Source organism: Stegastes partitus, unplaced genomic scaffold, assembly GCF_000690725.1.
Source record: "Stegastes partitus isolate 25-593 unplaced genomic scaffold, Stegastes_partitus-1.0.2 Scaffold24, whole genome shotgun sequence".
NCBI classification, from domain to species: Eukaryota; Metazoa; Chordata; class Actinopteri; family Pomacentridae; genus Stegastes; species Stegastes partitus.
The window spans coordinates 1,033,379-1,047,186 of NW_007577755.1; the positions used below are offsets into that span (position 1 = coordinate 1,033,379).

General features: G+C 39.4%; 1 protein-coding gene across 1 annotated transcript; it reads right to left on the reverse strand.

Moving 5' to 3' along the window:
- Positions 1-3,283: 3,283 nt before the first annotated feature.
- On the reverse strand, positions 3,284-12,030 carry LOC103368229 (DEF6 guanine nucleotide exchange factor). The gene is made up of 11 exons (XM_008296533.1): positions 11,864-12,030; positions 10,124-10,264; positions 9,844-10,029; positions 8,870-9,097; positions 8,625-8,771; positions 6,814-6,922; positions 6,429-6,727; positions 6,181-6,347; positions 5,704-5,902; positions 4,552-4,642; positions 3,284-4,077 (listed from the first exon to the last, which is right to left on the reverse strand). The coding sequence occupies exons 1-11, from the start codon at positions 11,957-11,959 to the stop codon at positions 3,881-3,883; spliced, it is 1,860 nt and encodes a 619-aa protein (XP_008294755.1). The 5' UTR covers positions 11,960-12,030; the 3' UTR covers positions 3,284-3,880.
- Positions 12,031-13,808: the final 1,778 nt, after the last annotated feature.

A 13,808-nucleotide genomic window follows, 5' to 3' on the forward strand; every position in this document is an offset into this window, starting at 1 on the left:
GTGACATTAACCGCATGAGCAGAAACACACAGACAGGAGCATGAAGTTTAAATCCATGGAAGCACAGAACACACGATCTGTGAAACTGGGCTACATACGAGTACAATTCATTTTTTGCATCTATTTTAGTGCCCAAGTCAAAAACGTATTTTAGTTTTCAAAAAAAAAAAAAAAAAAAATCGTTCATGAATCTGTTTGATTTTGGAACCGATCCTTTAAGAAAAAAAGTAAAATAATTTGACTTGCTTGTGTAAGATTTTACAACATGTAAAAATTGATCTTATAGGATCATAAGATAAGATGACAATATTGATCAATATATGTTACAGCAACTAGATATAAAGATATAATAAAGGTGTAATAAAGACAGTGTACAGGCATGATGACTTTACAACTGGATATGTACAAATATGTGAATTGTATGTATGTATCTTCCTTTAAATCACTTCTTAAAACCCACTTTCATAGACTTGCTCTTCTATTTCTCTTTTTCTCGCCTGTTTCTTTCCCTTTTTTTATTGATACTACCTGCCATCCTTCTCTCTTTTCTCTTTCTTAATCTGCTTCTATCATACTTTTATCTTCACCTTAATCTTAATTCCCCTCTGTGATGTCAACTTTTAAATCAGTTTTACTAGTACACCTTTCAATAGTTACCCAGCCTGTTCTTTTCCATTTTTATTGTGTGTATTTTTATATTTTGAGTGTTTGCCTGTGCTCTTTATACATGTTGTTACCTTGTCTCTGTGTGTTGTATTTCTTTAATATGTAAAAGCACTTTGCGAATTCTGTTCTTAAAAGTGCTGTACAAATAAAGTTTTGTCATTATCATATTATTATTATGTATTGTGTATATTCAAATATTGTGAATTTGCACATGGATATGTACAGATATGTGTAAGTAAGAAACAATGAGTATACATATGGGTATATACACAGGACTCTATGAATATGCATATGGATGTGTACAGATATGTACAGGTAAGGAACAATGAGTATACATATGGGTATATACACAGGACTTTATGAATATGCATATGGATGTGTACAGATGTGGCATGATGGATAGTCAACCCACATTTCTGTTATTGCGGTCAAAATGTCCAGTGTTACCATGATGTTATTAAACATACAGACGCTGATGTCAATAAGAGCTACACCAAAAGTTCTTACATATATCATATAATACTTGCAACACTTTCTTTATCAAACATCTTTTATCCTTCTTTTAAAAAGAAAATCTGTCAGTGTTCATTTTTACACACCAAAACACTAAGTCAGAGTCTTCGTATGTGAGAACCTACTGAGCAATAACATTGATTCTGATGAGATTCATCCCATAACAATGCATTTAATCCCATAAGATTATCCTATAGGATTTAAATCCAACAAAACCCCAAAAGCAGCAACTTTATACATTCACTTATTATTTTTTATTAAAATAAAAACAAAACAAAACAAAAAACAATACAGAAATTGTTTAAAAAACAATAATTAATCCTCCAAGGCCTTCAGAAGCCTGCTTCACTGTGCACTAAATATGTTTCAAAGAAAACTACAGTATTTGACCACTTTAAAGAAGAAATGTGCTAATAGCAGGATAAGTACTGAGATTTGTCAATGCAAAAATAGCTCTCATAGGCATTAAGCCCTGTGTTAAAGACAAACACTGTGCCAACTCTAGTTCTAAGATTTTTTATTCTTATTGCAAGGTGCATATTTATAAATGAATTTTATGTAATTATCAGGCACCATCTAAAATGGGCCAAGAAACACGGTACTGGAGTGTTCCAGCTGCTTATTTTTTGACCTTTTACTAAAATAAGTCTGCCATCATAATCTAATGGTTTTCGTGCTGTTATATCAAAAATATAAATTCCTCCAAGAAACAAAAAAGGTCAAACCTATTGAGCTCTGTTTTATAGATTCCTGCTACTAGCTGCAACCTTTTTGTGAAGTCAAGAATAATGTGTAGATTTCACGTGTACAGAAAATAAGTAGAACTGCCTCCTTTCTATAAATAAGGAATTTTAATACATAACGCTTCGTATGAATTATTCACATCAGTTAACCTTTTGAATTTGAAAACCCACCGACGGGTTTGAAATGCATGTTTTCTTAAAGTGACACCATTTATCAAAGCCACAAAACTGTAAAAACAAAAAAATATCACCAGATTATCAACTTTGGGATGGTACTTGAACTAATCATGTGTGGTGTGCACTTCTGTCAGGAAAATTAACCCAACTAAGGATGAAAATATATTTCTATGTTTATATATTCATATCTTTCTTTCTTTCTTTTTTTTTTTCTATTTATTCAAAATAATTTTACTTTACACAGTCGTTATTATTTCAAAAAAGGAATTAATAAACTGTTACAAACAAGATTCTGTAAATAAATAAATAAATAAAAACTTCACCCTAAGTCGGCTGGGATAGGCTCCAGCCCCTCCGCGACCCTAGTGAGGATTAAGCGGTGTATAGATAATGGATGGATGGATGGAAATAAAAACTGGCGCTCCTCAGCACAACTGAGAAGTCATTAGTTACTGACCTGAGTTATCATTTTTCCAGTATTGGTGACATCTGTGAGTCAGTGTTGTACATGTTGACTCCAGGTTTTTTTTTTTTTTTTTTTAATTGTAAAATAGATAATCGAAGAAATTGAACATATATTTTTTTTAAATGACATTATGACTGTCTCATACAGCACAGAAGACATGTTTCAGTTCTCTCTACTTCTAGTCATGGTTGTGCTGTTTCCATATGGGTGCATCACTTTATATTACACAATAAAATCAGGCCACAGTCAATAAATATGTGCTTAAAACAACAACAACAACAACAACAACAACATCCAGAAAGCATTCAGTGGGTTGTGTAGACTGTGAGATTTTCTAAAGACAGTCAGGGGTTAAGAGGATCGATCCATCCAGCATGTAGTTTGCAGGGTTTGTCAGGGGATGTCTCTGTTCACTCATATGAGCAAAATGAGTCAGCGGTGACGCGTCTTAGCCTCACAAATGAGGTAGACTCAAATTCAAATTAAACCGGACGAGCAGTTTGAACATTCAGCCATGTGGGTGTCGGCTTCTTCCTTTTTATCGCCTTTTGGCATTGATGCATTAGCTGTTTAATAACCCATTTATTTAGTTAGCAGAATGTTCTATCAGCTGCCCACTGTGTAATAAGTCGATTGAGACTTTTATCAAAGTGAAGGTTCCACGGTCTTTGACTTGTAAGTTGCACATGTTTAAACACAGTGAAGATACAGGTAGAAGTCTGGTGATGGCATCAATTCACTCTTTTATTTACAATAATGTTAACTGACATTAGAAACAGGAAGTTCAGTGAGAGCTTCTCTCTCTCTCTCTCTCTCTTTCCTGTTTATCAGGAGCGACTGTGGTAAAGTCTAATACTGAATCAACTTTCTGCATCAAAAACTGAAGCCTCCTTCAACAAACCAAAAAAATTACAAATAGGAAAATTAAACATTGGTATTACATGAGCTTCATCTACTTTTTCTACTTTTTTATCACAGCTAAGCTTGTGCCTTCAGGATCTTTCTTACAGCTCGTTTTCTTTGCACTGAGGTATCGTCTCTGTTCACAACAAGCCTCACACAGGCTGCAGTCAAAGCATTAACGAGCAGCAAATACTGGAAATGCACTTTCTCATTAAAATGTTTTAAACTGTTGCTGTCTGTGCCATGAGGTCAGTAAATTCAACATTTTTAGAAATGGTAGTACTGTAAATTCAGTTTTAAGAGCAGATGTCCTGTTGTCGTCATACTGTTCACACGTTACACAACCGTCTCTTGTCTTTCCTGTCGAAAACCTCACAAGAAGTGACCGAAGCAGCCTCTCTGAATCATGTTTTTAGGGGATGTCCATGTCTCCGTTGGAGGCATGAGAGTGACGTTTCTCCTGATCACACCCAGCTCTGCTGTCAACATTTTCTTTGCTCTCCTCGTCCTGATCCTCAGAGCCTGATCTCCTTCTGAGACGCAGCCCCGGGTCTCTCTGTGTCGGGATCTGGAAGGATGAGAAAGAGCTTCCCAGCGACGGCCTCTTCTCTAAAAGCAACAAAGCGGTGAAATTAAATCAGATTTAGTTCTCTAATGATGCACTCTGAGCAGGAGGATGTGGAAATAAAGAAGGAGTCCACTGGTTAAAAAATAAAGAATCACATTTCAGGAAGTATAATAACAGAATGAACTTTAAGATATGTCTACCATCTATTTTCTTTTGTGAGGAACTGTCTGTAGAAATACTACTCTTTACTTCTCTCTTTAACACTGCTGTTATTCTCTGTATACGTCGAATGTTGTTGGTTGCATTAATACAGAAATATGTATTTTTTAAACAAGCCTGCCATTTACAGAGTCAGTAAAATGCAGTGGTAATCTTTTTTCTTTTTTTTTCGACACCTGTTGAAATTATTTATACTACCTCTGCTGGGATGATACACTGACTCAAAGCTGCAAATGAAGTTCTTTAAATGCTAATGTTTGTTGTGCACCAGCTTGTCATGCATACAAGACACATACCGCCTGGTCCGATCGGTCGCATCAGTCTGTTCATCTGGACGTTCCAGTGTTTGACGTTGGTGCTCGCCTGGCGAAGTTTCCTCTGAGCAGCCTGCCAGAGGAAAACCGCAACTCATTAAAACATCGAGCATCAGCTACTGAAACAACAAATGCTGCATACTTCATGACAAAAAAAAACCCTTTTAATCAACTGTAAAGAAAAAGCACACAAAAGATTAATACGTGCAGCCATGCTTTTGCTATTTGGCTGCTTTTTTGGGACACACAAAGAGAAAAACTACCACTTAGCACATATAATTAATTAACGCACCAATTAGAATTAATAAACTATTATTTATGTGCAGTACTGGCTCCCTCATGTCCAAATTAGGAAAGCAGAAATAACTCTCGCCCGTGACACCATTATCAAAGTGTAAAATTTTAAAAAAGGAACATATTAAAAGAGAGAGCAGCTCTGGCTAAATTACAAACTTAGCTTCGACATGAGACAGCAAGTAAGACTATGTTGATCGAAGCTTAAATTATATTGTTGTTCTGTGTTTTATGTTACTAAAGTGTCTTATACTGTATGTGGCATTCTATCTGTCAGTACATGTAGGTCAGTGTTTGACATTGTCGTTTGTCAGCTTGGCTCCTCCAGAAGCAACAAAATTTGAGTTTGCAGTTGTCTTGAAAAACTCATAAATAACCATTAACATTTCTATAGCTGCAATGAAAAGAAAAGGAATTCATATAGTCTAATTAAAATCCTGTTTGCAGTCGCACCAAGGTCAGTGCCCATGACTTTATCTGCTGTTGATAACAATTTCTGTAACATGAGCGGTCAGGACTTGTTCTGGGTACTTTTTTTCATCATGGCTCTTTGGCTGTTTTCATGTGCCGTTTTTGTAAATTTGGTGTTGGACTGGACCTCTCTCTGACCTGATCGACACTATCACACTAGAGATTTAGTTTTTAATAATGAAGCAAATTAACCATTAAACTAGACACAGGCCTAACATCTCCATGAATGAAAAGCTTTTTATTTCTCCTTGTAACATCCAAGTATAGTCTCTTTGGAATGTGGAATAAGGTTTATTAAAATGCTATTTTCAGCTGTGTGCTCTTATCAGCTCGCTGTACTTGTTTATGTTGTGTTTATTTTTAACTCACCACTACATCCTGGTCAACCCTGTGCCGGTTGGCACGAACCTCCTCCAGCTGCCTCTGCGCCTCCTCAAGGGCCCGAGATTTGGCCTCCATCTCCTGTCTCAGCTCCTGCTTCTCCCTCTGTGTCTTCACGATGTACTCCTCCTGCTCCTCCTGCAGGTTCATCAGGGCCTTCATCTTCTCCTCCTCCTCGGCCAGCAACCTGAGCAGGCAACACAAAAAAGAATACAATCTTTGAAGCTGATCATCTGTAAGTGACACACAGGGCCTTCAGCGAGACGCTCGGCAAGATCAATCCATTAGATAACAGCAACGCAGCGACATGAGGGACAGCAGCGCTTAACAACTTCCTCCGCTGGCAGCTCAACTTCCTCAGGAACATAACGCAACATGAACTTATTTCAGCTGCTGAGTTTGAAATCTGCTGTTGACACACCTCCCTACTTGCAGCGTGTTGTATTGGTTGTATGCAAACTTTACCCTGCTTGAGCGTAACGGAAGGCCTCCTCATCCAGCCTGGCTTTAATCTCTTGCTGCAGTGCCTCCTCCAGACGCTTCTGCATCTCCTCCAGCTCATGGATCCTTTTCCTCTGCCGCTCTGCCTCCTCCTCTTTCAAAGCCATCTCCGCCTGCATACTGACCCGGGCCTTGAAACAAGAAATCAAAGCAAAGAAGTGAATCCTCTTATCTTTCTGCTTTTTGTTTCATTTGAATTGCTTGTGGCTCACCTCCTCAGCCTCACGGAGCTGGACCTCCAGGGCCCTCTGGAGCTGCTCGTGCTGCTGGCGTCTCCTCTGCTCGTCCTGCTCCAGGAGGGCCTGAGCCTGCTTCTGCGCCTCCTTCAGGAGCTCCAGCTCGGCCAGCTTACGCTCCCGTTCCTCCTGCAAAGCCCGCAGCCTCTGCAGCTCCTCCTCCTTCACCTGTCGCCTTTTCTCCCGCTGCTCTCGTTGCTCCCGCCGCTTCAGCTTCAGGTCCTTGTGCAGGGACGTTTTCCCCTCCACATGGAGCCTGATGGCTGTTTGAATGGCTGCGAAGAAGATGATGTTTAAAGAAAGATGAAGATTTTTGAGATCAATTTGTGATCTGTATCAGTGAATGTGAGTCTCCTCTGACCTGTAGTCCACTCCTGCCTCTGTTTGGTGTCTGAGGCACTCATTTCATAAGTCTTGGAGAGCGTTTTAAGACAAAACATGCACCTCTTCCCATCTCGATCTGGCAGCACCTATTCAAAAAGGGGAACACACATTTAATCAATACATTTCACTTCATTATGTGTCGTTTCTTCCATCCTTTTGACAGTTTTGTGACATTCTTTTAAAATATACAGAGGTTAATAGGGAAAAGTGCTGGGAAAGGGAGATTCTGATCCATTTTTAACAGCCAAATAATATTTAATTGTAATTTCAGAATGACTGATTGTTGTCTTTTGGAGTAACACATGGTGTAGGGTGTAGTGCTGAACCTGACTCAGTGTTGCACACAGCCAAAGCAACAGTCTTTACTTCTGCAAGCTTCACTTTCAGTATGGCTCACACATGAGTGACTGAGGTTGGAAGACTTATTGGTTCTGGTTACTACAGGTATGTGAGATTTCTGAGAAAAATTGAGAAACCTTCAGTTTCAAGTGATGTGCTTTTTATAACCTTAACAGTTCCCAGCCTTTTTGCATTATTATTGTAAGCAGAGTCTTTTGGGGACTGAATAAAAATGTATGAAAATGACTGAGGGAGGTGATGGCCAGAAAGGAGGTTCTGTTGTTGTTTTTAGTTGTTTTTGTAGTTCTAATATTTTGGGGAAGAGGGTTGGGGTCTTTAGTGGTTAGTGACACAGTATTGTCATTATTCCAAAGCAGCTCTTGTCTTTTATTCTGCATCTTAACAGAAACCAGAGCAAAATTAACCTTCTGAACTCCAAACAGTTTCTGAGCATTTTTTGCTCAGGTCACATTTTTCCACAATGTGGGCTCATTTTTCACTTCAATATTAACCTCTGCACCTCTATGGAAAATCACAACCACAATTACAAGTGGAAAAAACGAAAAATGTCTTCTGTGCAATATGACACAGCTATGATGTCAGAAATCCCAAAAAAAAAAGAAAGAATAGTATTTTTGAATATTTTTTTTGCAAAAAATTTTAAAGAAACAATGACATGCTACAAATTGTAGGTGTTACCAATACTGTTGTATATTTTACTACTTACACTTTTAACATGTTTCCATACTTGTTTAAGCACTGCCTGCAGTCCAACCAACAAGTCTCCATATTTGTTAAGCCTAATGGCTTCTCGGTCAGCATAAAGAGGGCAGAATTTTTAGTTTTTTCCAGAATCCTGTCAATTTATTTTAACAATTTTTTACATTCTGATGAACTATCATGATTTTAATCTTAGATTTCGTTAATTGGCCCAGTGGAACAGCATAACACACATGACGAGCAAGTGGGAAACCCAATAATTCTGTCTATACTTACAGTTTCCTCTGATAAATGCTGTAATTCATACCTTTCACACCCGTTGTTGAATTTTGTAGTTCAGAGGGTGAAACAGTAAAATGTATCTAAACGTTAAATGTATCATATAACAGGAGAAATAAAATGTTCAACCCCACTGAACCACCAAAATAATTTTCATAGTTGCTGTTGTTTTAATTTCCTGCCTTTTCAAGGCATGGAGATGCAACATTTTATAGTAATTTCCAAGAAAACCAGACACTCTGTTTAACATTTGAAGTCCTTTTAGCTTCATCTTGCGACACCTTGGGAGAGTCCCCACCCCCAGGTTGAGAACCGCTGTCATAAAGCACGATATTTTGACTCAGCAAAGGGAAGCAAATGAGTGGTATTCATTTCAAACTGGCGAAGAATTTATTATTAAAAGCCTCAGTTCCCTCCAGCGTTGAAAGATGATCATCTCCAGCTGCTTACCTCCACGCAGCAGTTCCCATCCAGGACTATGTTGCCTTGGCAGTCCTTGCGATCCTCCCCGGTGTAGTAGGCCAAGTTGCTCGGCCTTAACGTGAACCAGCGCTCCTTCCAGTTTCTCCTCAGCTGACCTTTTTTCCACAGATAACCCTGTATGCACCCAAACCGACACACAAACACATACCATCAAAAATCGGAGCATGCCAGGAACAAAAACAAAGCCTTCTGCTGACAGATCGGTCTCTTACCTCTTTAAGGACATCCCCAACTATCTCCCTGTAAACTTCCTCTATAGCCATGCTGATAATGCTCTTATCAATTCCTCTGGTTACTTTTCCAGAGTTCATCATCTCCAGAAAAACCCAAACAGTAATGCCACTCTGCTGCACTGACTCTTGGGAGAAGAAGTCGTCTAATTCAACACAGTTGAACTCAATGCTCATGGCCATGCAGATCTTCTTCAGGAGGTACTCCACCTGCAGAGTGAAAGAGTGAAAAATACTCATTCATTTGAAGCATCGGCGGCTGCTGCATTGGTGATTTTTATTTATTTTTTCATAATAATGGTTTATTTCTTTGGAAGTCTTATTTGTGCAATTCTACTTCTTGAAAAATACACAATACACTTAATTTATGTTATTTCCTTTTTAAACGTACTTCAGTAACAGCATTTACAACACTGCGGTACTCATTACACCACAGATTTCTTTGCACAGCGGTCGGTGTGTAAAACACATACCAAAATAAAACTGGATAGTGTTTTCTTAAACTCAGCACGATTGAAACTACTCTGCCCTTGAAATTTGGGGCTTTCTCTTGGCAGCTGCAGTGAAAAAAAAAAGACAGGAAACCAAAACGAGGGTTTGCAAGTGAGAAACAAGCCCACACTGCTGCATGAAAAGAGCACCGCGTTCCATGATGGCAAGAAAAAGGTTTCTGTCGGTGTACTTAGTGGTTGTAAAAGATCCAACAGCATTTTTAGGTCACAGATTACTGACTGCCGTCTTAGAGTTATACTCAACAACAGAGCACGATAACTTGAAATATGTGTGGCTGCATTTAGAAACATCATCGCACACGGCCACAATCAGCTACCACTACAACTGTTACTTGCAGTTTTTTAAAATGAGTTGCTTTTTTCTCTAGTCATTAAAAAGAGAGATTCTAAATAACACATTTTTAAAGGATCTGTTCTGTGCATGTGAAATCTGGTAGGACCCACCTCATCGGGAACCATCACCAAAGGGTACTTGTCTTCAGAGAGAAAATTAAAAAGGCACCAGAGCCGAAAAGCGTCCCTCTCTGGCAGAATGGTGCTGCTGCTTCTGTCTGGCTGGTAGTTTTTCTTTGCCGTAAGAGTCCAACAGAGTTCGTCTACGTTTTCCTTTGTAAAAGAACCTTCCACGACCTACACCAACAGAAATACAGGGGTTGAAATATCGAACAGAATCCTGCATTACACTTCAAACAACAAAAAGAGCGTGTAGTCGTGCTGTTATCACCTTATCCAGGATATATTTGTTGAGGTAAGGCATGTAACCCTGACTGGAAACTGGGCCATCGTCGTCATCCCTGAAGTGCTCCTCCAAAGCGACCGGGTCATGTGGGATACACAAAACCGTGCACAGGTTGTGAGACAATACCTGAAAAATTGCAATGCACAGGAGAGATGTATTTAAAAAGATGGAAAAACACTGGAACAGAAAGATGCAGAGCTAAATCCATATGCTAAACATTTAAGGAAAGCTTTCTTGGCAGGATTTCTGCTAAATTACATGCTGTTGTATTTAAGTTGAGTTAAAGGTTCTGTGCTATTCTCTCAGAAAATGAAGGCCAACAAACTGAAATAAAAAAAAGTTGATTAACATCTTTAGGGAACTAAAGTTTTACATTTCTGCTGCATTGGATCTTTCTAAAAATAATTCTGTTTGCACATATGTTTGGCAATATAATGAGGTCAAAGTCAGCAAGACGTTACCACTGTTTTAAGTACGAGAAATGTGTTTAAAAAGTCCATCAAACTTTATTTAAACAGTGCAAGTAGTTCACAGAGAAACAGCAAAATAGTATAAAAGTTAATACAATGATAAACATAATTAAAAGTATTAAAGGCAAGTATATTTAAATGACATCTGATTGCACAAAAAACTATAAGTGATATAAATTACTATGTCTTATCATACAGCATTAGTGGTATTACTACTTGTCAAAAGGCTTTTTAATTAAATAAACACCTTTCCTCCTCCTTTTATTTCTTCACTGTGCAACATCTTGAGATATCTGACGCGTGTTATCAGACAACCAGTCTCTGTGTGTTGAGCCATAACCACATCCTGTCTCCTGTCTCCAGCGCTCTACAACATCTGTCAGTTTTGAGGCCACTGCATGCAAACTGCTCGCCTCGAGTATATCTAAAAAAAATGGTGCCTGTACACGGCTTGCATGCATGAGGGGGATAAGCCCAGTCATGAGGCTGCCTCTCTGCGAGCCAGGAGCACCGGTCAGCACAGCGCAGGAACGTGGGAGGCTGCTGGAAATGGAGTTTGAGCCACACCAAGTGACATAACAATGAGATCAACAAAAATACAGTGGATCCGTTGAAGCCTTGTGGCAAGAGACAACGATCACCAACATGTTTCCACTTTGTCCTCGCTCTCACTGTGACAATGTTCCTTTGACGTGCACGGGCTCATGTTGTGAACATACTCTATTCAACAGGCTGTTCTCCAGTGCCAGAGGTCCCTTTGCACTACAAGCTGGTACATCGAGGCCCAGTGTGAGCACAGCTTGGCGATGAGGGCTCCCATTCATATACAGACTGAGAGCAAACTGTTACTCTCGTGCTCTTGCCAGACAGAGGTGCATATTGTGCCCTCTTACAGCAGTGAAAGTATTTTACTCGAAATATGGGGAACACATTTGTTCCTTGTTGAACGCGATGTGACTGAAAAAAGAGCTTCACACAGGAAATATTGACGATGATGATAAGTAATAGCAGGCTGAGTACACTTAACCTTATTTCCTGAAGCACAGAATCTAAATCTACGCTGACTAAACGACACAGCATTTGTGACATTTTAGTTCACTGAACATATTCATTAACTGTCTTCAGTGAGCCCACAAGATAAAATATGAACTGAGGTAGTAAATGAAGGAGCACAATCAAAGGGAGCCAATCATCAGAGACAAAAAGAAAAAGTTTCCTCTAGTCCCATCTCGCAGGTGGAGGAGCCTTCACTCACCTTCAGCTGAGACTTGGACACTTTCCCACTTTTCTCCAGATCCAGGGCCGTGAAACCGTACCAGATGGACTTGAGCAGCTCAGACCGTAGGTCCATGTCTGCAGCGGCGTTATTTTCTGGTTTCCTCCTCCACGTCTCTTCTTCTTCCCTCTGCTGTTGACACGGGCCCCTGGGTGACAGGCAGACACCCACGCTGTGCTGCTGCTGTCAGCCAGACATGAAGCTTTACCAGTCTTCTAACAGCGACACCTGCTGGTCAACCAGAGACACAGAGGGAGGGTCTGATTGTTTACTGCATGTTCTCAGGCTGCCTTCCAGTGGTACAAGCACTCGGATCTTTAAGAAAACAACAGAAAAAGTACCTGTAGAAGAACATAATAATCAACTTCTAAATGACAAGTCCTTGGCATTCTCTAAATGTTCGTATTCAGAATCTCTCCTGCATTGATTAAACATTAAATAATTTTCTGTTGCTACTATGATGGTTTTTGAGAGTTTTCATCCCTGTATTACTCCAGCCACTCATCAGAGGATCTCTGTGTTTCTCATCCACCTCACCTGATCCCAGTCAGCTCACCTGTTTTTACTCTGCCAATCAGTCCTTTAGATTTATATGCATCTCTTTATCATTCATTTGACAGATTATTGTAAAGTGTAAACTGTTCCATTGTTCCCCAGCGTTTTACTTTTTCTAGCTCATGCCTTGTATTTGAACCTCAGCCTGCTCCATCTGTTCTGTCTGCCTGTCTGGTCTTTGTAGTCCTAAAGCAACTCTGTGTCCCACATTGCCTTCCTTTCTGAACTGAACTCTGACAACAATGTTATTTGTATTATTTTATGTCTGCTATTCTGTAAAATTTCATATAATTTGGTTACTGAATTATTATCACTGGGCTGCAAGGTGGCTCGGTGGTTAGCAGCAAGAAGGTCACCAGTTCCCGTCCCAGTGAGGACACCCGGGATCTTTCTGCGTGGAGTCTCCATGTTCTCCCCGTGCAGCGTGGGTTCTCTCCAGGTTTTCAGGCTTTCTCCCACACAGTCCAAAAACATGTTGAGGTTAATTGGTGATTCTAAATTGTCCATAGGTGTGAATGTGTCTGTCTCTAAGTGTAGCCCTGTGATAGACTGGTGAACTGTCCAGGGTGTCTCCTGCCTTCACCTTAAGTCAGCTGGGATAGACTCCAGCTGTACAATTCTGTACAACAGAATGGATGCCATGGAAACACACTATACTGGAAATGATAGCAAGCAGATGGAGAGTAAGGTCACAGAGCAGAGGTCACAGGTCAGTATGGAGTAACAAGTTCGTGATGAACAGAGTTAATGTGAATCTGAGGACTGTTGTCCTGATTTTTCAGAAGGAGTTGGTGAAACTGACATTTTTAAGGACTGCATTACATTGTTGGACTAGACTGGATCAGTTCAGAGCATCATGTGGTTTCTTAGACTAATAATTATTTGTAGTTGTATTACCTAACTGTACTACTAAATTCTTATCACTGTTGTATTGAGGTGCAATCAGCATTTTAATGTTACAGCTGTTTAACAAGGAGGTTAAATTGACTTTTATGAATATTTTCAGGTACTACTTTACCATAGGCAATTGTGTTTTAAAAATATACCATGTGTTTTGTCAATTAAACCTTAATTTGCAAAATTAATACAGCTGTCAAACAAAAGTGAAACTTAATACTCAAATATTGTCCTCCAGGCACCTGTGCAACTGTTGGCTCCAGGTGTTAGCGAAGTGTTGCTAATTAGATATCTCACTAATATTACTTGAACTTTTAACTCTCTACAAAATATAATGCTTAGGTGTCTTACTTTCAGGTAACGTAACCAAACGCCAGGTTCTTTTATAAGTGTTGTTTCTCATTTGACAACTAGCTAGCTGCTAGCTAGCTATGAGTGTAGGTTTAGCAGTTTAGTACACGTTACCTGTCAG